Here is a 25,611-nt window from a genome sequence, read left to right on the forward strand (position 1 = left end):
TTAGTCTATAACAATAATATTAATATTATAATCACGTGCATGGTTTGAACGGCAAATGATGTGGTGCCGCCATCTACTGTCGATATTCGTTTTTAAATTGTAAAGTTGAATCGTTTTACACTAGAAAGCGTGAACTGTCTCTTGGAATGTAATATTTTTTTCACAGATTCGAATTGAACGCGGAACACAATATGACATTATTTCACCAAACAAAAATCTATGAGTGGCCTGGTGGGGCTCGGCGATTGGCCTCCGTCACTAACGTGTTCTGAGGTCAAGCATCGGCGTCGCTAGTTCGCGGATGGGTGACCGGTGATCACCCGGGTTTTTAGTGACGAATCCTCGCCCCGCATACATGTGTTCCTCGATCAACCGTAACTCCACTACAAAAATGCTAAGATCGATAGGGAAATATCTATGAATTTTCACAAGATAAGTTTACAATGCACCCTATTGGGTGTGATCAGAGAGTCACGTAGGTAAAAACGTTTTTAATACGACCGTGACAGTTATAATCATAATAGCCATGACTTACGAAAAAGAGTTTTCAGTTGTTTTTAGTGAGTATACCTATTTTCTTTTTCAATAGTTACAGCCAGCGGTAATTTTTTTAATAATATATTAAGTATTTATTTATAATTGTTACAACTTACAAGTAATAGACAACGATAATTTATCTATATATTGACGCGCAAGTATATTTTTTCGTACAAATAACTTTGCCGATATTCGTAGAAGGGGGGGGGGGGAGGGGGATGGATTGGTTAGGAAAGATCTCGCTCTGCGTGCTTGCTGAATTCCCGATTTCTAACTGTGTTTTAATACAACGGAAAAAACCACAATTCCATAGCATACAATATGCATTAGGTAAGACAGTAACTATGGACAGTAAATACAATATCTTAATATATTATCAACATCGTTAATCAAAAAGCAGTAACCTAACCAATTTATATAATAAGTAAAAGATAGTAATAAATTAAGGTTTGTTAATCAAATGTACAAGCTAAAAGGCATTACATAGGTGGCACTTGGCTCTAACTGTTTGTCCCCTCTGGAGGGGGGTGACCCCTCGTGATCCTCCCGCCAAATTCAGCCTACGAGGCAATGCCCGTCTGTTTGTAGACACGAAACTAAAACACGAAATACCCGTTTTCCCGGCGCGCTTAAAACGTTCAAAGAGATAAAAGGAGAAGTAACCCAAAAGCCGATACCGAACTGTGTGATAAGAATCTATGAAATACTCTAGGACTTGTTGATTTTACAATACTAAAACTGTTTTTATGGTCTAATTTCGACCAATGGACGATACTAGTTATTAGTATTACCTAGTCTACGCCTATTTTCCAGTTAATATATTATTTTGAACCATTCGTATCTTTCTTAGGTGTTATGCCTTTGACAATTATCATCTATAACACATACAACACGATTCGAGTTGTTAGAATAACTAATTCAATCGTCCAATACTCATTATGTTTCATACTTTTAGAACATTAGAACACGTCTAACAAATGCAATGTGTTATATTATTATTACTCTGACATAATGTATCTGGAAATAATAATGGTGTTGTATTATGTATATTTCTTCAGGTATACAGTAAAGCATGATAATGAGCAAGTAACGAGGAGCAAAGATTTTTTTTCTTATAATACATTATAATATTGTATAGTTTTAACTGTGAACTGTGTATTGATAAAGAGCTGTTCCTTGTTTTAAGCAAATGTACATAAATTGCCTACAGATAACGCCGTGTTACAAATTACATTAATCAATATAATAATTTCACTGATATATTAACAATACATAATATTATTATGATGGATGGAAACAGAAACAGTGTGAGGAACTCATCTGTAACTCATCTCCTGGATGAATTTGAGGTTTATTCTTGTTATAAAAATCAAAACAAAAATAATGAGTACTCCATTGAATCAAAAAAATGCACTTGCTAGATCTTGGTAAACTGGTGGTTTTTTGGTGAATTGAATATTTTTTTTTAATTTACTACGCTCAGTTATAGGATTGGGAAGTACGATATGTACAATTTAATATATTAAAAACTTGGATTTAATTAATTGTTACGATATTTTAATAATTGCAATTTTTTTTTATTGTTTACACATTTAATAATATTATAGTAGCTAATACAGTAATACAGAATGATCTAATTTATTAAACACTTAACTTAACATATACTTAGATACAATAACGAACTTATAGGCTGGTAAAAGTTATATAAAATACAGAATAATTATATTTTAGTGAAATATTGAATTTATTGAATTGGCTGAAATTGTAACCGCCTAAAGTTGTAATGGTTCTGTAAATTACATGTAGTTTTATTACAAATTGTATTTATATTTTAAAACAAAAATGCAGTAATACAATTTAATTAGATAGGTATAAAAGTTAACTACAATAAAAATGTATTTTTTAATTAACAATATTAATTATCATTATTTTATTGTTATTGTTTATTCTAAAACTATACTAAAAACAAACTTTTTATGTAAATTAATAAAATCATATACCTATTACATATTATATTTTCAGTGAATGTTTAAAATTATAGTCTTTGACTAAGATATTAAACATCTCGCTTTATTTAGTTTTACCTTATTGTATAAGTTCCTTAGATAATGTAATTGAAATAAATTTAAAAAATACTCTTATTTTATCTTATAAGTTATAACCAAAGTAAAATAATGTCTTCCAAATCATATTTATTTATTTGTGCTTGAACTAATAAATAAATAATATTGAAAACATTTTGTAATAATTATGTTACATATTTTAACTTAAAAAAAGTAATTTTTATCAAATTAACTCTATCTTTGGATAAATATATAAAGGATTTTCATGTCTTCTACAGTCACGAGATATTAAATAATACATTACAATATCCTATAATATATTCTATGACTATTAGAAAAAAAAAATGTTCATCGATTAAATATATATATTTATAGAAATATTGAACACACTTCAAATTAATTCTTAATTAAATTGTTTATGTATTACAATATAACAATGTATATTATTCATCAATCATCATCATACATAATCATATCATTATTTTTTCTATCATTCGTACTCTGAACTTGGTTTGATTATCAAAATAATAAATATTTTATGTATGAATTAAAATTATTTTTACACAAACCAATTTTTAATTTTTTGTTGATATTTTAATCGATGACACTGGTTTAGGTTTCAAACTAATTTTTATAATTTTTAATAGGTTATACTCATGCTATCATTACACAAACTAATGCTTTAGATGTTAAGTTTTTACATATAAAATTAGTTGATTTATAACTATATATATAATGTACAAAATGTACAAAATGTTTTATAAAATCAATGTTTTTATATGTTGTAGTATAAACGATTATGCTTTAAACAGACCTCAATACATTTATGTATAGTATAAAATGATTTAATAATATTTAAAATAAATATACAATATTATTACTTGAACACATAAATGTAAAACAATATCAAATATAATATACTAAATGTTCAAAACAATAATTTTATTTTCATGTAAATGCAAATGGTTATTTATGACATGGAATTAGAAATTTAACTCAAAATCGACATTATCTCCGTCGATTATACGATTGACGCTTTGATGTTGTATACATTTGTTGATTGCAAAAAATATGATGGTAAAATAAAAATAAGGTATTTTTGAAAACTATTAAAATAGTGTTACTGTTTTCTATTAGGTATTTCTGAAAAACTATCAAATTCTGATTCGAATTGAGAATTGAAAATTCATTAGGAATACAATATCATTAACTTAGTTAATACTATTTACTACGTATAAACAAATAAAAACTAAACATACATAATATTATGTTTTGAACCGATGAAAATATTGAGATAAATTTCAAAAAAAAATAGTTCAAAAGATCCACAACATACAAGTCAGATAACGAGATATGTGTAAGTTTGATAATGATAATGTTAAGGGTGAGCTGACTACAGTGAAATATTATCATAATATGAAGTGTGATAATAACAATTATTTTTTAAGCAATCCACTGCAGTTGTGGTTTCGGAAATCTCGAAACTATAACATAGTAAGTACAATAATAATAATAATAATAATAATATTTTAGAGTCAGATATGGCGAGAGTAGTATGAATGATATGCGATTGTTAAAATATGTTTTTGTATTTTATAACGAAAAGTAACGAGGAATGAAGGACATATCCTAACCAACGGTATAATCGATAGTATAATGACAATAATTATAATTATGTCGTATATTATGTCATATTATTACGTCGCTTCGCTTAAATTATAGGTATTGTATGGATTGCAGCAAAGTGGTGTCTTAAAAAAAAAAAAAAAATTGGAAAATGAAATTGGACAAGAAGCGTGGTGTCGACGCCGCCGTACACACTAAAAAGAATACGAAGTCGAAATGATAACGTAATATTATTTTGTAATAATCGAATAGGTACAGCCGGCGAGGCGGATGCGTTTTCGGGCCTGTATATCGTATAGTGCTTAAGCTCCGATGTCTTCGATGAGCTTCTCGTACTCTTGGCGGCTCATCGGTGGCTGAGGTTCGTCGTGCAACCCTCCTCCGCCACTGCGCCGTTTCCTCGAAAACATCGCCCCTGAGTGCGGTGTGATTTCCACGCAAAGGACGACGAAAAAGTTGCGGCAGTCGAACGCCGAGTCCTGGTCCAGGAGCTTTGCCTGCCGGTCGGACTTTGGCGTCAACGACGAGCCCAGTCCCCGTTTGTCGGAGCTCTCTGAGTTCCAAGCGTCGCAGTTTCCGTCCACGGCACTGTCGCCGGACATGTCCGATCCGTGCCAGATGGTCTTCTGAGGCCTAAACAACGATGGATACAATAATATAATAATTATGATAATAATCAAAATGTATTAATCCACCATTATAGCGATATATTTTGCAATAATATATTTTACAAGATGTAGGTATACAGATTCATAATAATTATTGTTGGGATCACCTCCAAAAGGCTGTGCTGGAGGTATCATAAACATCGTAGTAGGTACGTGATGTTATATAATATATAATAATATATCATTGCCACGTTCCCGTTGTGACAGGTAAGTAAGCTCTATGTGTACGGCAACTACTAATTTTTTTTTGGGTTTACCGACTTTTGTTTATTTTTCATTATTATTAGCGAAAACGAATCGTGTGTGTTATTTTATATATATTATAGAATCATCTTGCAGGGTCTAGTACCTTGACGGTTTCATAAGTTCCGTTCAATATTGGTAATAACGTATAACTACCGGTCATTCAAACCTTCCTTTGTTAAGACTAATACAAAATGTGTTACGTTTAAAATATATTTAACATTTTAATACCCTCTCCTCAAATCAAAAATTTTATTTTTAAATCAATAATAAGTATAAAAAAGGTGGACACGTGGTTACCACTCTGCTGTACAGTAGATGTCGAGCATATCGTTGTAAAGGATGTGTTATATTATAATTCAATGATAAAACGAAAGAACGATACTGAGCGGAGAGGTTGTGTCCTCCTAGCATACTTAAATAAATAATCAAATTGAATAGTTACAAAAAAAAATTAATAAAAATCAAAAATATCTCATAGCTATAAATAGCATAACTATCTGATAGAGGTAGAAACACTTGTTGAGAATCTTCTATACAAATTTCTAATGAATGGCACTAACTTGTTTATAGATATACCTATGTCGTAAAGTGTATACTGTGTAGTAGGCAATTGCATGCAATTTATAATATTATATATTCTACTCTATTTAAAATATACCTGGACTGAGTACTAAGTCCACGATGAGGAGATTTTACTTTTTAGGTACCTATTTCTAAATCAAGGATCATTTTTTTTTTTTTTTTACGATATACAGTATATTTACTATTTAGTTTTTAGCACAATAAGTGTTTGTGGTGACAGAACAAATACATTGGAAATTTGAATAAGAAGTCACCCATTAGTGGCACTTGACTGGGATTTGTAATGCGTAAATTTAAACATTAATAGATAATATGCTCTACGTATTCTAACAAATTTGACGATTTATGCTCCGAGGCTGCCAACCATCGAAATTCTCACACAGATCGTATTGCCGAAAATTGTTCACAGTTAATCACAACGCTAAGCTCATTAATCAATTGTCTATTCCCCTTCTTTCTTCACTTCTAAAAGTACTCATCGACAAAACCGTTTTCAGCTCTTCTTCGCCTACTCACGTCCAACACTCAATAATAATCTTCTGATAATTTATATTATATAATAAGTTAACACCTAATAATATTATATATCTCTATAGTCTATATATTATGTATGTATAGAGGTGTTAGGATAGGTTGGGTTAGTGAATACTTCAACAATACCTAATAAACCATTCCACGAAAGTTCCAAAAAATCGATAATTAATATTATTAACTGTTAAATATTTTACAATAGGTATAATAATATGTTACAGGCAACATATTATTATTATTATATTTTCATGTCATTGTTTTGGCCGGAATCGGAGTAAATCACGCATAATATACTCTATCAATTTATTTTACTAAACAAATTGTCAATATAATACATTTTGGTTAAAATGTATTGTGATAAAAAAAAAGTAAAAATTGAAAGTATTTAGTTTTCGTGTATGTATTAATTCAAACGATCATAGCAATTATAGAATTCGTGAACCACTGCTTTTTTTTTTTTAATGGATTATAATAATATTGTAATATTTGTATTGATCGAAAATCAGATACCGACCTACGTGCAAATTTTAGTCGCATATCCGGCTAACAACGGAAATTATACATAAAAAATGTAACCCACAGTTAAGGCGAGGTTTCAAATATTTGGAATTATTATTTTTAAAAACATTCGAAGTTGAACGTTTAAATACCTAATAATATTATATTGTTTAATGGCCTGGCAGACCTAAATGCCTATTATAAGTTATTGTCTCCATCAGGTCTTTGAGTATTTTATACCTGCAGCTGATTGCAAGCAAATCGCTTTCCCCCAAAAACTATCATAATATTATATTACACTGAAACGACCGATATTTGGTGTGGTGGCCGCGGACGCAAGCGACGTCCCTGCGCGAGGTTGCAATCAGCTGGACGCCGAAACGCACGAACACGGGTGTTCCACGGTCTGGTGCACTACGTGTCGTACTTCGCACGCGTAAAGGAGGGTTTCCGCACCATACACGTTCTCATAAATCCTTTCCCGTGATTGGTCGGTCGGGTTAGGTTACCACGCGTTTAACCACGACACCGTGTTGTTGGACATGGCTTAACATTTTTAGTGTACAGTGGATACCCGCTTTAATGTTGGAGGAACACCCAAAGTTGGACATCGTCACTCCCGCAGATGTGTACAAACAGTGAAGGTTAGGTTATTAAATTACCATTTATTACAATCATCAGCTATAGGTACATCACTAGCCGCGTATGCTGAAGATTATTAAAAATACTTTAATTTATAGAATCGGACTTCAGTCAACGCTCGCGGCGAACTGCCGAAAATAAAAGAACCAGACGCACATATTATAACAATAGTTCACTTAATCCCCGAGATACGACGCGTTTTTTTTTAAATTTTTAAATCACTGTCTTTTGCACCTTTGCCGTTTTCTTTCTCATTCGTTTTCTCATTTTTTTTTACTCGCAATTCGTTTCTTATAATTTACTATAATGTATAACTCTTAGCTGACGCTGTGAAAGAGCGCTTTTCCGCGAAATATTTTTTAATCATGTTTTTGAACAGAATTCGCGTATATTATAAGCGAAAACCGCCACCGCCGCCGCTACCCTATAATAGTACACACAGCTATAATAGGTAGGTACCGGTGACGAAAAGACAATGGCTTCTCGGTTTTTTTATTCTCAAAGGCACACCGCGAAAGTGAAAAATTACTACAATGGAATCGCTCATTTAAAACGAATTGTTATTGTTATATAGAATGGCTTTTAATATGCTGTGCCCGAATGCTTTCGCGGCATTAAAAATACCGTAATACGATACGTGCAACGGGAGAAAATATAAAGTAAAAGGTTCTGACGTGACGGCCGCGAGTTCGACGAGACCGTGGTAGCTAATATCTCGTATTATTTAAACAAGCAGTTTTACGGGAATTTTTTATTTTAGGAAACAATAATATTTTTAATAATTCGACAAATCATTCCTCAAAAAGTTAGGGGAAAATAAAGAGACGTTCACTTTAGAACGACGCTGCACTGCTTACAGTGCTTACACTAATATAATATTATACTATTGTAATATTTATTATTTATATTTTTTTTATGTTTATTCAACATTTCCAATATACCTAATAAAATACATTTTGATGTATTACTTTTTTTTATTAGACCAGAGTTACGTTAAACATTATTGATCACAAACATATTATTATTGTTATGACGTATTACTACATGCAGGCGCGAATACAAGGGGGGGGGGCTATGTAGTATGAAGCCCCCTCCCTCTTTGGGCCTAAGGTAATTTAAAATATTTCACTCTAACCTACGTAATTATATGCAATAAAGGTAACTTTGTTATTATTATTATTTTATGATATGCATGTATGATGAATATTTTATTCAGTATAAAAACATAGACTTAATAATGCCTAGGTGCGCTTTTATGTACTTAAAGTAGGTAAAATTTTTCGTTTAGCCCCTCCCTTTTTCCATTTCTAAATCCGCGGCAGACTAGATGGAATAAATAAAAAATCGTTATTAGTAATGATTACTATAGTTCATACGCATTATAAATGTACACAATATACATGTTATATATTTAGGGTTTATGGGAAAATATCCTATGTACTTATAAACAATATGTCAATACACGTACCGTTACATGAACACTTTATTAGAAAATTCACTACTTTGGAATCCAGTAACGTTCGGAATTCTCATAAACTGTATATAGTTTCAAGTCATTAAATAACATAATACATAAGAATTATATACTTACGGGTTTCCTATAAAATACAATACGGTACAAATATCTTACCCTTAGCGGTTACTACACCCGTATATATTGCTATTCGACTATTATAATAACAATATAATATAACAACGTAAACATTATAATAATAATAATAATCAATTCCCAAACTATTATTTCACCTGTAATTATTATTATTATTATTATTATAGGCAGTCGTCGTTTTATGGTCGTATAATAAGTTAATAACAATAAATTGCCCCTACCACGTGAAATCGGTGAGCACATTTTTGCCACTAAAACTGTATATCCTGGGCTGTTGCGATATAAACGCGCCGTTCTCGCTGAATATGTCTTTCCAGGAGTTGAACAGGACGTCTCCTTTGATGTTGACGACGGGCAAATCTCTGTCGGATTCGTGGACGATCGTTTTCAAATTGTTAAGCCGCGACGACAGGAACGCTTTGAACGCCCCGTGAAGCCCCGCTCGCTGAGACTGCCGATAACACGAATAGTCCACACTCTGAACTCCGTGCATGTTGCCCGTGTATGGCTCGTTCAACGCTGCTATTCGTAACTATACACATCACACGATGGTATCATTATTATTATTATTATTATTATTATTATTGTTATTATTATTATAACCACAGACTATATATTATTATTATTTTCATTTAGTCTGTGTTATAGCTGTTGCGTTATAGTTTGTAAGCCACAGCGATATAGTTCTGTTGTATCGCGTGAATACGGCGTGATACGGCCTTATATAATATTTTATTAACGACAATATCGTGTTATACGTTATATAGTCGGATATAATATAGTCGTAATCAAACGCAACGAGCCCCCGCGAGATTCCCGTAATATTAATATTGTATACTCACCATTTTGGGATGCCACTGAAACGGAACAAGACATCACGCGTACATTAGCATCGAGAAAAAAAAACGACATAATATTAACGAGTATTTTTCCATTAGAACATTTCTACATTGAGTCATACATGTAATATTATGGTACAGCAGTTATACCCCGAAATCCGTTAAACCTAGTTTGACTAGACGATAAAATAATAATTGGTCTAGTTTTCAAAACCGATTTCGTCTAGTTAAAACTAAAATATTAGACCTCGAGTTTAAATGTTTAAATGGAAAACAATTTTGTATTTGAAATGTAAGTGTTAAAAATAAAACCCAAAAAGTGCGCGACCGTATGCAGAATTAGAACTAATTACTAAAGATGAAATTCTAGACAAACATTATTGCAAATTTGCAAGTACCTATGTTCATTATCACCTTCTATTCCACCGAATAAAATAAATTATAATATTAGTCTTTAGGTAGTTATATCAGTAAAAATTGGTTTAGCTCTGAGTTTATTTCTTTTACGGAAGTGTTCATTACATCGAAACCGGTCAATAATATTTTTTCCTTCCGCGCAGCCGCAACAAAAACATCAACGTGGTCAGGACAAGACTTTGTGCGGTACACTTGCAAAAAACCATGTGAAATAAATCAAAGCTTAACAAAAAAAATCAAAATATATTGTGTAACTTTATAGATGCCATGATAGTTTTCCCTGCCGGAAACATGTTAAATAATATTATGTAGAAATAGGAAAAATAATAATTATTAATGATAATATTATAATAAATTGGATAAGTATAATATATAAGTACTGAAAAATAATTATATTTTTTTTGAAACGTGTGCCTTACCATTGTGTTATCTTTTACTGGATGGTTATGTACTAAATTCGATGATTCCAACGGCACTCTTGTCGGAATCGGAACGCTCGTCGGGACCGGATCGATTCCAGTTGTGACCAATGAACCAAGCTGTACAAAGCAAACATTAATGACCGATGTTACCGATATGATTAAATCCATGTCTTTATTTATTATAATTTATAATAATGTGACTCACGGAAATGTACTGCCAGCCACGCGTGACACGTACTAAAAGGGCTTCCTCTTCGATGATGAATGCAATGGTACCCATCTGAGTTCTGTCTGTTACCTAAACGTGTATACGAATACAATATATATTATACAATTCAATTATTTCGATACAATACGTGCACAATTATCAGCGATGCATGACGGATTGTGGTAAAATATAATATTTTATGAATATAATATTAGGTATGCATTTCATATTTACGTTTATCATCGATTTCTTGTTCGGGAACGTCATAGCGCCTGGTACGATGACGGGTTCGTTTATTTCACCTGAAAAATAATATTCAAATAGAAACAATACTGACATGAAGACAACATTTAAAATGAAAAATCTTAGCCCGTTATCATTACTTCGGAGTGGCGATGAAGAAAATCCTGGATCACCAGGTTCGCCTTTTTGACCTTCGATCGCAACACCGGGAATTCCCTGGTGAAATTTACATGATTTGTTAATATTGTCAGTTAACGTGAACACGAATAAATGAAGTGCCAAAAAAATAAATACTTACCGGCGGGCCTGGCGGTCCTGGAACAGGCACGTATGTTCCTCCAGCACCTGGTATTCCGTCTTTTCCCGGATCTCCTTTATCCCCTTTCTAAAATCACAATAATTGTATTTTAAACGTTTAAAAATATGAAAGTATCAATACAAAATATATTTTAATAATAATTTACTCACCACAGATTCTCCCGGATCTCCCTTGTCCCCTTTAAGACCTCCCGGTTTGCCCGGTGAACCCTAAAGGCATACAATCGTGGAATCATGATATATTATTTATACGTTTAAGTAATTTAAGATGTATTAATAGAAAACAGGTTGAATAATAGTGTAAATAATCGAAGAATAAATACAATATCGTCTGTTCAGTAAACTACACCAGTACGGGCGTCGGGCGTCGGGTCTTTTAGTATAAAATCATGTCATACAGGAAAAACTCTCACGACCTGTAGAATAGTGGGATTTTGTTAATTTTTTTTTATTTAAAATAAGAGAACATTTTGCAGGTCGGATTAAAGCCCGATTTTCAAAATTTATTACAATTATAGAAGCTAAAATATGCACTTGAATAATCCACAATATTTATTCTTATTCAAACGTATTTTTCTACCAGTATTTAAAGTAAAATGAAAATTCAGCCTTTGATCCGACCTAAAAAATGTTGTCTTCTTTCAAACAAACAAAATAAAAATTAACGAAATCCGATTATTCTACAGGGTTTGAGAGTTTTTTCTGTAAAGTCATTTTCGTTGATAAAATACACTATATCGACCCCCCCCCCCCCCTAAATAGGTATCGAGCTGTAGATTAGTGGAAAAGTAATATAATTAAGGTAGTAACTAAAATATAAAATAGAATAATCAAATTGTATAGAATTTCAGAAAATTGGAAAAACCAGCACCGACACCCTTAACAGTAGTTTTTAAATAATAGTATTGGTGTTTGTTAATTTATTTTGTGTTTAACTACTGCCCGATACTGTGCTATTTTAAAAACAAAACTTACGTCGTCCTTAATTTTTGATTAGCGTATTAATAACATACATAATATATGATTAGTTATCTCGTTTAATACATAATAATATATTGGAAATCTACAAACATATTATTTTTTAACTTACTCGTAAGCCAGGTAAACCAATCTCTCCGGGCGGACCAGGTGGACCAGTAGGACCTATAAATCAATAGTTTAATTAATTATATAATTAAAAAAAACCTATTTTACAAGACTTTTGAACTGAAAACCTGTGAGTTAATTAAACACAAACTTAATGGTATATTTTACCTGGTTTTCCGCGTCTACCTCGTCTTCCCATTTCACCTAAATACACACAATATTAAAATATACATTATAATTGAAATGTCAGTAATAACACAAAGTATTTTACTCCATGTTGTTATAAATGTACTTTTACTTAAAAATATGATCTCTTATATAGTTAAAATATTAAATTAAAATGGAATAATTATTAAATACAATTTTGCTTTTGACTGCGTCATGGGTCAAAAAAAATAAAAATATTTCTTGATATCAGTATAATTTGTAACTAGTAATGACTAGATGCAATGTAAAATGTAATAAATAATAATATTACGTAATGTTGTAACCAGTTTATAACACTTTTTTATGTATTTTGCAAAAATGGACAAGTGCTATATACCTATAAGAATAATCATTATTGTATTGAAAAACTATAAGATAGAAAATAAACCTATAGTAGTCAACCGTCAATATTGCACTATTATGTCTGTACCTACTGAAATCAGACTAAAACCATAGTCTGCTTTTTAAAGGTAACTTAGCTTCTACTTTTAGCTCGGAATTTCAGTATAAACGAATCCACGTATTCGTTCCTACCTTTATCTCCTTTGATGCTCATTCCTAGATCGGTTGTGGATAACGAGGGTGCTGGTAAACCGGGCTCTCCTCGTTCACCTTTGGGACCCGTCAAACCAGGTGGACCCTAAAACCACAGGCAAAACATTAATACATAGGTAATTAATTAATATATATTTATTCATATATACGTATACACCATCATAATTTCATTCACCAAAAGAAATATTATTTTGGTTTATTTTTGTATAAATCAAATATAACATTATGAAAAAAACCTATACACAATAGGTATATACACTGTATAGTAGTACTATTATATTACTGTAATATGTCTACCACTTAGGTATCTCTCTTACTGAGAGACGTTAATAATTTTAATATCGATGAATAATTTATTGGTTAATTCATTTTTGGATTTCATATTATTTGTGCTGGGCTTATTAACTATTGCCTATTAATCGAATAAGTATAATATGTTAATAGTTAACAAAAATATTATAAAGTAAACATTTTATCGCATACAATTTTAGTTAGTATGAAAGTATATTGTTTTGATGTAATAAAGTTCATATACAATATATACAACTATATGGTACATAGCCACATAGGTATAGGTACCATGTATAATTATTATATTTCATAATTGAACGACTCGACAATTCTTCCCTCGTATAATTCTATGTAATGGAGAAATGTTTCCACTTTTGTCATGATTTAATAACTAAAATAAACTTATCAAGTACCTACCTTTTATTTTTGTAATGTGTGCATTTTAGTCCAAATAAAGAATATATAATAAATTATACTTACAGGGTTTCCTCCTGGGCCCAGATTACCAACGGATCCTTTTTCCCCATGATCTCCTTTTGTGCCTTTATCACCTTTGACTGTTTTCACAACTGCTGTATCCGCTAATTTAATGAAATATTATCAGTAAATATTATTGTAGTAGGTAGTACACATTATAAAAAAAGACATTATAAAAAAAGACTAACTGTACATTAGTAAATCGACATCACTCGTTATTAAAAGTACAATAATATACTAAAATTAGTATTTGATTGTATTGAATTGCATTGATATGCTTATACTCACATAAATTGTCATATTATATAAATGTAAATTTGTTTTACAAAAACTATGATGGATTTTAATCTTGGAGTAATAAAAAATATCTTTGTAAACTCCAATCGTTTTTATTTTAGTTAATTAGATATCATAAGTTTTGACAACAAAAAAAAAAAAAACGTTTATCAGATGGTATTAAATAGATAGATAGCCTTTTATTTATGTAACGCGAGGTATTCGCTGTTGAATATAGTGTAAGAGATGCTGTTGAGCGATTTTTTTTGTGCACTCCGATAACGAAAATAGTATTAGCACAAAAGGCACAATATCGATCGATTGGATAAGTGAAGTAGTCATTTCAGTACGCTTCAACGCTTTATAATATTATTAATACGGTATTTACAATTAATACATTTATATAAAACCTATAATAAATATTTAACAGTTCATGCTTACTTTTATCAATTTTCACTCCAGGCAGCGCTGGTCCAGGTGGACCCGGTGGTCCGGGTGTCCCACTGTCACCTACAACAACAATATCATAATATTAATATCATATTTTATAGATAGGTACTTTTTGTTTCGAGTTATGGATAATTTTGTTTTTGATACAGAAAATATAACGAATATGTGCCTTGGTACTTTTAGTAGGTAGGCGTGGACAAAACATAAATCATAAAACGCTAAACGCCGATACACTTTACGCAGAGCTTATGTATTATACACATGGACGCAGATTGCATGGCGTCCGTCCGTACGTCTAATCATTAAAAATGTAAAATGCATAATAGGCACATTTATTATTAAAACTAAACGGTTTTTTTTTTCTTAAACGATTTAGTATGTACTGAACATACGCAGTGCACATATTTTACGAAGTTTACCTTTTTCGCCTTTGGGCGCTGGGCGAGAATTTTCTCCTGGCATTCCTGGAGTTCCGTCAAATCCGCGTATTCCTCGTTCCCCTACAATATGCATTGGTCAAATATTTATAATAAATTAATAACTTATGAGTAATAAATTAAAATTAGGATTAAATTTGTGTACGATAAACAAACATGTATTATAGGTAGGAACATAATAATAAATAATAATATGTGATCCATAATGTTGGATTTTTAATATGGAGTATTTAAATATTTCCCGGTGAAAAAACTCGATTAATCATTTATTGGAAGTGCACCTACATATCGATAAATTATGTAATGCGGGTTTTGAAATGAATACCTACATTTATAAAACTGCCTACTACAATGGTATTATAGGATAAGGTTAGGCATTGTTGAAAAGCTTTGATTAGGACTTATATCTTATAGGAGACCTATACATAGAATACTAGATAGAATAACAAAGTAAATGTTTAAAAAGTATTTATTATATTATCGAGTTAAATTGAATGGAAAATAAAATGACAGGATAAAGGGAAACTCCATTGAAAATTAAAATTGCCTTAAAATGTGTTTTAAATTATATTTTTGTAAATATATTAATGATTATGAGATATTTTCAATAAAGGTTAAAAGCTGTATATCGAATATTTCATTAGAATAATTTATTAATTACGGTGTTCTTTTTGCTATTGATTGCGTATATATTTTGTATAAAAACAAGTATTAGCCATCAGGTATTGGTACATATATTATGTTCCTATAATTTAGGCTTTAATTTAGCTTTTTGAACATACATAAATTGCACCAAAGTATCGCATTTAAGGTTGACAGTAACAGACATTATATTTTAAAAACATATAGGAATTATTGTTTAAGAATACATTATGTAAGCATTAGTAAAATATCACGAGGTGGAGTAAATGTTTTAATTTATTTACCTTTAAAACCTTGTGGTCCTGTAGATCCAGCATGCCCCTGTACAATCAAATAATAATCAAAATCAAATTATTATTGGTGGAACTTCTTAAAATTTCTAATACAGTAGATTCATATTATGTCAATCGTCATTATTTTTCGTAATCTTGAACTCAATTTAAATCCTCTTAAAATAACTACCATTATAATTAAACTCGATAACTCGAACTTTTTTCTGTACGTCTTGTGTTTCGACATAACGAGAGTTTACTGTAATATTATAATATTTTACCAAAAATCTGCAGTAACATAATATATAAAATCTATAATATAGGTCATACCTATTTTGCCATGAATTATTTAAAAGCACTGCTGCAAGTGACGTATACATGGTACATCGTCTCTACTCTAAAATCTCACACAGGAAAATGTATGACCTCCCAAAAGTACCCTTTAAGCTACGATTAAAAAATAAAATTCATGGCTAAACGTAAAACGCTTGTAAAATAATTATAGTTAATAATATAGGTACTAAGTTGGGTCCTATAAAAATAATGTATATTATATTAGGTACCTATAGTTTATAATTCACCAATCAAAAATGTCTTAATTAATTAAGATTTATTATTTCTGTACTTATAGTTGGATTAAATCTTAACTTAGTAATAATTATTTTTTTACAATAAAAGTAAAAATTGAATCATTTTGTGTGGTGACATAGCTAGGGTACACAACTATTATTTTTTGTATGTTACACATGAAAAAAGCTGTCCAACAAAATGTATTTTATTTTTTATGTTACCTAATTTAGAAAAATGTGTAGTAAATAACAAAAATATGTATCAATACCTAAATATGTTTAAACCATTTAGAGGCAACTGCAGTTAATTAATGGGTAACGATTAAATACATTCAATTAAACAGCTAGTTATCAAACCAAATATAATTTATTGTGTTACGGATGCTAGTATAATATATTATAAATACAATATTGTTAATAATAAAAATTCATAAACTACTCAATACTCATCCTAAATTCGATTTTTGTGAATCGAAATACTTTGAAAAATCAAAAATGTTCTGCTTTAGTGCTTTCGAAGATGAAATTAAAACGATATATTGTTATTCAAAAAAGTAAAAAAAATAAGACATTATAAGAATAAAATAATATTTAAAAATATCATACAAACGTTGTTTTGTGATGACTTGAAACTATATAAAAAAAAAATAATATTTTTAAGAACATAAATACTTTTTTGAATAGTTAGTGTCTTACGTTAAATTAATCAACCGTATCTAATGTTACTGATGAAACTTAGTAATAAAGTTCTAATAATATTTAGGTTGAAAAAATTGTCATATAGGTATGAAAATATAGATTATAGGTAATGATTAAAGATTAAATCTATAAAATATAATAAATACTTAGTTTATTATCTGCAATAGGTACTTAATATAGTATAGTGAAACCTCTAAATACAGGACACTTTCGGTCACTTAAATTGAGTTCGCAATTTGAAGGTGTTTGGTATTTAGAGGTGTCCGTTAGAGGAGGTTTCATTATATTTCATTGATTGGATGTTCTTAAACATCGAGTTTGGCTTAAATAGGTATGAAAAACACCTTTCATATATCTGCCGAAATAGCTCAGTTGGGAGAGCGTTAGACTGAAGATCTAAAGGTCCCTGGTTCGATCCCTGGTTTCGGCAATATCTTTTTTGCGTTTTTTTTCATCAAAATCAATTTTGTTTTTACTACTTCAAATCTATTATACAATTATTGTATATTTTTGTATAGTTCAAATACTTATATTTTAACATTATTTCTGAGTTTCAGGCCTAAATTTATTTGACAATAATATAATATGTCATACAATATAATATTAGGTATTATATAGGTATTATAATATTATTACTAATTTTTTTATTGTTGTAGGTAACTTGATTCGTAACTAGTAATGAATTGTTATAATGCTAGTGTGATTGAAAATAATATAATAATATGACAGGTAATTGTGTTGGATTAGAATTCAACATTTTTACGTATAAATAAACCTACTTAAATTACTAAATATATTTTAATTTCCAATAATTGTCTTTCAAATCGTCAAAATCCTAATATTTCACACGATATGGACATTGGTTGGCACTCGACGTGTACACATTGGCCTGGCTGCAGTTGTAGAGATATCCACATGTAATACTAATTATTATATAACGATCAATTTTTAACACACATTTTAATCTTCAATAGTTTTATCAGCAATATAGACGCTGATCTCATCAAATGTATGCAAATTCCCATTTTATATAATTTACCAGTGTAAATGTTTGGACCCAGTGAAGTTGATTAAAACTTATTATATTATAATAGGTACTATTATTATTACCAAGCTTAATTTACATAATATTATATTATACTAATGTATATAACATCCAAACATATTGTAAGATAACATCATATAAACGCGAAATAAAAACTGTTAAACTGATGAACGGAAGGTGCAGATGACTGATGAGTACTTTATATTTTATGTATCGTAATAATAATATATCATTGAAATAGCAAATGTTATATTTTTATTGTGATTGTTATAATTGCAATCAGGCGCAATTAGCAAGTTACTATAGTAAGTGTGGTCTTGACGATAACTCGCCTGCAGTACCTATTTTTGTCTAAAAATTAACACTATCCGGCTTATCTTTAAATCGGATTAAAATTCACGGTTTAATGAAAGTCGAAATAAAATATGAACACGCTGTGGTTATTATCAAAACAAAAAGCGGAGGCACTAAGTATTATGACATATCATATTAATATATTACATTTTAATGAACGTACTAAATATTTAAAGAGATGAAAGTAATAAATCGACTACAGTGGTGAATGCATAAATCCACCGTTGTTAAGTGAATCCTATACTGAATAATATAACCTTATTTAGGTGGTTTGAAACAATCATAATAACTGTTACTGTCGAAGGGTTTTACATTTTTAATCCAATCACACAACCTGTCCAACTGCACATTTCAGAATGTTTTGTTTATATTTTGTACGGCTGACACATCTGTCTCTCCAGTTGTCAATTTGCACGTTGGGACTTGGGGTTTATTGTTCTGTTATTTTTAACAGCGTATGTAAGCTCAATAGTGTGGCACCTCAGGGCGAAAAAGTTTGCCCTCCTCCAACATAATATTAAGTCACGAAAAATGTATACTTTCGATTCCTTTATAAGATGAGCTGTCCTTAAAGTAGTGCCCCGGTAGTTTGAAATACACCACCATTCATTAGTCACATACGTCATACTTATAAGTTATATTATATTAATATATTAATTACTGTGTTAGTAAAATATCACCTTGTCGCCTTTGACTCCTTTGCTTCCAAGCTCGCCGCGAACGCCTTTATTGCCTTGGATTCCTTTTGCACCTACACATTTTTAAGGCTGAATTATTGAATTATATACCTATAAGTAATTGTTGCTCACTACTATATTACTCTAAAGTAGTATAATAGTGTATAAAGATAAATATTATATCGATTTTTTTTTTTTGAACTTGTTTGCGCGCGTTGCTCGAATATTGAAAATACCGTATAAGGATAGTCAATAACTTAGATATTTATTATTTAATATTATAAATTTCTTTGGGGGAATAAGTAGATATTGTTATGGAAGGATAATCTAATTTATTATAGAAATAAATGGAGTGGCCGAGTGGATACTGGATATAAAGTGGAAGCGCCAACAAGGACCGTCACCGATTCGAACCCAGCCAAGGGTGACTTCCATTCTCTGTGCATTCACACAGATAATGCTAAAAAATGATTAAGTTGTTTTTTTCACGTTCAATTTGTACTCAGATCCCGAAAATTAATAAATTATATCGTATTTAAAATTTTAAAAGTTAAAACTTCATTAAATTGTCAATTGAAATGCCCAAGGTTTGAAAATATGACACATTGTCTCCTTTTGAAGTTGTTTTATTAACAGCAATTTAAAAATATCGAAAAGATAAATAAATTAGGCACAATTTTATTTAATACGCGTTTTAAACTAAAATTGTCCGTCTTCTTCGCTCAGATCTACCTTTTCGTATACCTACAGTGGTTTATTGAATTTATGGAATTCAAATGGATTATGCAACAGAGGTGAGCTATCCGTTTTTTATAATTTATATTTAAAACAATAAAGATCGGTTTCCGTTCACAAGGAACTTCAAAAGAATTTTTTTCTGTCAAAATATTTACCAATATTAGGTACCTACTAAATAATTATTATTCTGTATGCCATGGACATTTTGGACAGTATTAATTATAAAGGAAACCTTTATTACAATAATTTTTTTTTGTTTTTAGGGGCTTGACAGGGTCTTGATGTGGCTAAGCCCACCAAGCTTCTCACCAAATGTCCGGTAATTACGCTATCCCGCGATTGTACTCTGCGCATTATAATATGTTAACATTTTATTGGTGATCATACAAGCCTAAAAATAGTCGTATAACTAAAAACGGAAATGCATTTTTCATAAGATTACAATTTGGTATTGCACGTGAGCATAAAAAGCATGAGATTACTAATGTATGACTAAAATAAAAATAAAAATATATTATGTACGCTATTATTTAAATTTTTTCTTCATACCATCATGTTGGGGTTTATTTAAAAAGATTCTAACCATAGGTTATCATAATAGTAATACGCTTTGAAGTACCTTTTAAGCCCGGAGCGCCGTCAACACCCGGGTCGCCTTTAGGACCCGGGGGACCGGGCCTCCCAACGTTTGATTCAAACCCAATATCCTGAAAATAATATAAATAATATTTATTTTTTTAAATTAAATTTTAAACCAAATCTAAATTAAAAGTCCAAACTATGGTAGTAAGTACTAAAATAAAATAAGATCATTTGTCTTGTACAAATATTCAACTACTCAAAAAATAAATAATTATAATTCATTCGTTAACAATCAACAATTTACCTTGTAAATCGGTCTTGGTTTCCAACTTGGCTATAAATATTAAATACAGTATTATAATTTATAATTTTCAATATTATAATTAGCACAACGACGAATTAAAGATTACTATTTAAGTGTCCATTTGTTATTTATTGTTATTAAATATAATTGTTATTAATTTCATAAACTCACATCATTGTTTGAAAAGTCTGATCCCCCAGGAGGACCTGGTGGACCCGGAGGTCCTTGTAAACCACGTTCCCCGTCAATTCCAGAATCGCCTGTAAGTAACAATACAATGGAAATTAGTATAAACTATTCGCTTACTATGACGTGATGAATCAATAACATTATTGTGCTTTGGTTTTTTAAATAATCGGAATAATGCAGACTTTATTATTCGTGTCATGATTAAATTTGTATATTTACCTTTAGGGCCTTGAATGCCTTCGTTCCCTCGTTGTCCGACATCTCCTCTATCACCTTTGTCCCCTGAATTATAAATATCAAATACGATTATTAATTATTATTTCATAATTTTAGAATAATATTTTACCATATATTTTCCAGACAATAAACGTCGACGGATGTTAATAATTTTCAAAATAATGAGGGTCATTTCAAAACAGGCATCTTATACCATAATAATATTATGGTATTTTATGTTTATTAAAATATGTAGGACGTAGGTAGGTAATCAATAAATATTGTTATGGAATATTAAAAATCAATATTATTTATTATTAATAAGGTATTATAATAGAAAACAGTTTGTTTGAAATGCTATAATGTACATAATATTATAATGTATAGTATAAATATCTCAAAAGTATAAATATAAATAAATATATTAGGATGTAAGAAATGTAATAATACTCTTATGTTTTCTGAAATATTTATAAAATAAAACATACAATAACTTTTGATTCAAATAGTAATATCATTAGACCTAGTTTAAAATTAATAAAATATTAAGTGACAAGTAAAATTTGTTTTAATTTTCTTCGACGTCTAACAACCTAAAATAAATTAGCTATAAAATTCGGTTTATAGTTGGCTAAATTTAAGTTTTTTACGCACACAATACACTCTGATATTAATATAAAAGTTTATTATTTATATAAAAAATAAATGTTTTAGAATTTAAAATAAACACAGTTATTTCAATATTGTTGATCTGTTTTTTTTATATTTAAAAAAACTTTCGTATTGTATTTGTATAGTTTTGTAATGGTGTTAATTAACGTGAACGTGAATCCACAAATCCAAAATCGACTGTTAAAATCGTAAACACAACAAAAACAGTATGGTCTCTCTGATAATGAATATTATGTCAATGTAGTAATGAATATGTTCAATTTTAATTAGATGATAAATTATTTGTATGCAAAAAACGGTTCTAAGCGGATACCTTAGCCTATGTTTCTAAGGATATTTCATTATATCATATTTACATTGCTATTAGTAAATAGTAATTAATAGTTCCACGAGCAATAATATAGTAGGCTGAATTAATTTTTTTCGAACGCAAATTATTATGTAATAATAATTATAATACATATTATTACAAGCTCTTATTAACTTATAAGTAAATAATACCAACGTATCGTACAATGTAATGAATTTTCGGTTCGCGGTAAAATTAGATGAAAATCTATCGAGATAATATTATTTTGAACATTTCATTATGTTTGGTAAATAGTTATAATAAAATTATGCGTAATGGAAAGTTTCAAACTCCAATTGGATTATAAAAAAATAACAAAAATCGCAATTTTTTGTAAAAATTATTCATTTTTGTCAAAATTTGAACTTTATAATCCATGTACCTTCCTAGTAAGATAATATGTGCACATAGTACGCTACCGTTTATAATAATTACCTCACACTTTTGTTAATTACATTTTTTTTAATAAAACAAATTGATTTAGTTCTAAGTTCTATTCAAATGATTGTTGTTCATAATAATAACAAAACTTGTTTTACCTTTTATGCCTTCTAGTCCTCGATCTCCTGGCAATCCTACGGCACCCTGGAAAAAAAATAATGATTAGGTATTGGTACTCCATAATATTAATCATGTACCTATTACATAATTTATTATTATTCCATCATTGATTAAACATAATTTACCTATATTTACTTTATTATTTTTGAAAAGTTGATCTATTTATGTATTACTTACTGAATAATGTTGTATAACTTAATTTTATTATTGGTTTTGGGTTAGAAATAGGAAATCAGAGGCATATTTGGGAATTGTATGACCCCCCATGTAATATACCCCCTCCCCATAGATATGCCATTGTAAATAAAGCATATTATTATGTAAATAGATACAATAAATTGTATTGCAAGTTGCAAAACCTATTGGAAACACATGGATAATATAATTTCAAATTTCTAACAGTAAAAAAAAACTTTTTTTTTTAAATGCGTCATTATATTTTGTAACTATTATGTAGTAGACCTACTGGTCAGTATACGATAAATTATTTTTAAGCCCATACTATTGTATGCATTTAAAATGACCTTTTCGGTACCTACTTTTACACTCATCCTTACCTATTTATTCTGGGGATTTAAACGGGTTATTCTAATACATTTTTTCCCACCAAACGACTATATACTGGTGCAATACCAAAACCAAAATTTCATTATTATTTTACATTAGAGTACCATTCACGATTTCCCAAGTGATCACTTTATTGACTTTAATCCCAATAGTGCTAGGTATCCAACCCTTGTACGCACACTTATTATACAGCCTTGTTACTGGCGATTTACCAAACTGAATTTTTTATTAATACCTAACAATATTATATACGTAATGCCTACCGTTACATATTTTACCAATAAAAATACATTATGCGAGGCATACGACTTATATTAAATTCCAATGCTCATCTGGTGATATACATAACATAATAATTTCTGAAATACCAAAATATTGTGTATGGAATAAAATAACCCCGACATTGTGTTAAGTAAAACAAAATGACAAGATCATAATAAAATAATACAAAAGAATAATATTTAAAACCATTTTTTTGTAACTTTCAGTACCTATCTTTAAGGCTTTAAAATAATTTATAATCATGTGATTTATTAATGATAATTTCGGTATAATAATATTATATTCATTATTCATAATACCTATTTTCTTCTATATGTTTTGAAAAAGACTTTTCCCGACATTTAAAAGTCAGAAATTCTCTGAAAAAATACAATTTTTCCCACAAAATATTTTATGAATTTAACTTTAGGAACCTATATTTCTTTAGAGGACGCTTAAAAGTAAATTATAGTTTGGTAGGTATTTGTATATTTTAATTAATTTGTTAATAGTTTTTCATGAATTTATAATTTAAAAACGTATTTGTTTTGAAACTTTTATGTCAGATTCTTTTAACAATAAACAATTCAATAACAATTAAAAACTATATTCAAATTTTGAGAATTTTCAAAAGCTTCGTTTTATTTATTTAAGTTATTAAGTATTGATATAAACTAAAAAGTAAATTCACATTTTATAATTATATTTTACTGAAAGCTTTTAAAGCTTTTAAAGAATATTTGTTTCCAATATAGTTAAATAAATTATAAATGTATACAACTTTTTAGGTGAAACCGAGAAAGACAATACGATGAAAATATTTCAAACGACTTTAGTTGATAAATATGATAAGTACGGATTTCTTTTATATTAACTAAAAGCATTTCGAAACACACACATTTCTTGTGTGAAACTATACACAATACATAATCATTTGTTTCAAAAGTAGGTAGGTACGTTACAGACTTATAGTATATATAAATGTATCTATATAAAATGTCAAAAAAAGCAATTTTCCAACATTAAGTAAAACTTTAAATGCATTATGTAATTTTTAGAATATACATATTATATTCATACTTATTATTATATGCACAGAAATGTTTAAATTATATTATATTTTACATTTAATTTCATGATAGGTACTTTTGTTAAAATGCTCAAACTTGGAAAATATGAAATCGTACAGCTATGATTTATACAATCGTTATAGACTATTCTTTTTCAACCCGTTTATATTAATCTGTTGCATTAAAAAATTTAAACAGTATTTAGGTCCTTGTTGGCTTGGATGCAGTAGTTATTCGGTATAAGTACGACATTTGAATATCCATCCCTTTTCTATGCACCGTAGATATTGAGTGGGTTGTAAATGGCGGCGAATAGTAAGCTTAAGGGTTACGCTCAAGGAGTCTGGTTAAAGCTATATATAGGGTATAATATGTAGATTTTGCTTGTACGTTAAATTCAATAAGACGTGTCCATACACGTATTAATAATTGTTTGTAGGTATTTATTTATTTAAACAAGCAACTATGTTAATGTTATTACTATCAACGATATTATTCTATTATGACTGTGAATTCAACTAGATAGCTCCTGGAATTATTGGAGTGTACGGTACGTCAACAACATTTGACGTTGAATTCAGATTTATATCTCAACTATTGTGTTTCATTAAATTAA

The 25,611-nt window shown here is 29.5% G+C and overlaps 1 protein-coding gene and 1 non-coding gene across 7 annotated transcripts in view; one reads left to right on the top strand and one right to left on the bottom strand.

The window, feature by feature from the left end:
- Positions 1 to 4,400: 4,400 nt before the first annotated feature.
- The window catches only part of LOC132944692 (collagen alpha-1(XVIII) chain), a 246,168-nt gene continuing 224,957 nt past the window's right edge, over positions 4,401 to 25,611 (bottom strand). For 5 of the 6 annotated variants that reach the window (XM_061014166.1, XM_061014170.1, XM_061014168.1 and 2 more), the window contains 22 exons: positions 23,076 to 23,121; positions 21,519 to 21,581; positions 21,282 to 21,370; positions 21,111 to 21,140; positions 20,844 to 20,931; positions 19,490 to 19,560; positions 16,155 to 16,191; positions 15,211 to 15,291; positions 14,783 to 14,851; positions 14,069 to 14,169; positions 13,277 to 13,382; positions 12,704 to 12,739; positions 12,540 to 12,592; positions 11,600 to 11,659; positions 11,430 to 11,516; positions 11,272 to 11,347; positions 11,123 to 11,190; positions 10,886 to 10,978; positions 10,678 to 10,797; positions 9,845 to 9,859; positions 9,224 to 9,534; positions 4,401 to 4,859 (listed from right to left, as the gene is read on the bottom strand). In XM_061014166.1, the coding sequence (XP_060870149.1) occupies positions 4,529 to 4,859; positions 9,224 to 9,534; positions 9,845 to 9,859; positions 10,678 to 10,797; positions 10,886 to 10,978; positions 11,123 to 11,190; positions 11,272 to 11,347; positions 11,430 to 11,516; positions 11,600 to 11,659; positions 12,540 to 12,592; positions 12,704 to 12,739; positions 13,277 to 13,382; positions 14,069 to 14,169; positions 14,783 to 14,851; positions 15,211 to 15,291; positions 16,155 to 16,191; positions 19,490 to 19,560; positions 20,844 to 20,931; positions 21,111 to 21,140; positions 21,282 to 21,370; positions 21,519 to 21,581; positions 23,076 to 23,121 (2,031 nt within the window). In that variant the 3' untranslated portion in view covers positions 4,401 to 4,528. The remainder of the gene's footprint in view (positions 4,860 to 9,223; positions 9,535 to 9,844; positions 9,860 to 10,677; positions 10,798 to 10,885; positions 10,979 to 11,122; positions 11,191 to 11,271; positions 11,348 to 11,429; positions 11,517 to 11,599; positions 11,660 to 12,539; positions 12,593 to 12,703; positions 12,740 to 13,276; positions 13,383 to 14,068; positions 14,170 to 14,782; positions 14,852 to 15,210; positions 15,292 to 16,154; positions 16,192 to 19,489; positions 19,561 to 20,843; positions 20,932 to 21,110; positions 21,141 to 21,281; positions 21,371 to 21,518; positions 21,582 to 23,075; positions 23,122 to 25,611) is intronic. The other variant, XM_061014167.1, reaches the window with a different exon arrangement.
- Trnaf-gaa (transfer RNA phenylalanine (anticodon GAA)) lies at positions 17,768 to 17,840 on the top strand. Its single transcript has one exon. It is a non-coding gene; the product is annotated as a tRNA-Phe (tRNA).

The sequence above is a fragment of the Metopolophium dirhodum genome, chromosome 5 (genome assembly GCF_019925205.1).
Source record: "Metopolophium dirhodum isolate CAU chromosome 5, ASM1992520v1, whole genome shotgun sequence".
NCBI classification, from domain to species: Eukaryota; Metazoa; Arthropoda; class Insecta; order Hemiptera; family Aphididae; genus Metopolophium; species Metopolophium dirhodum.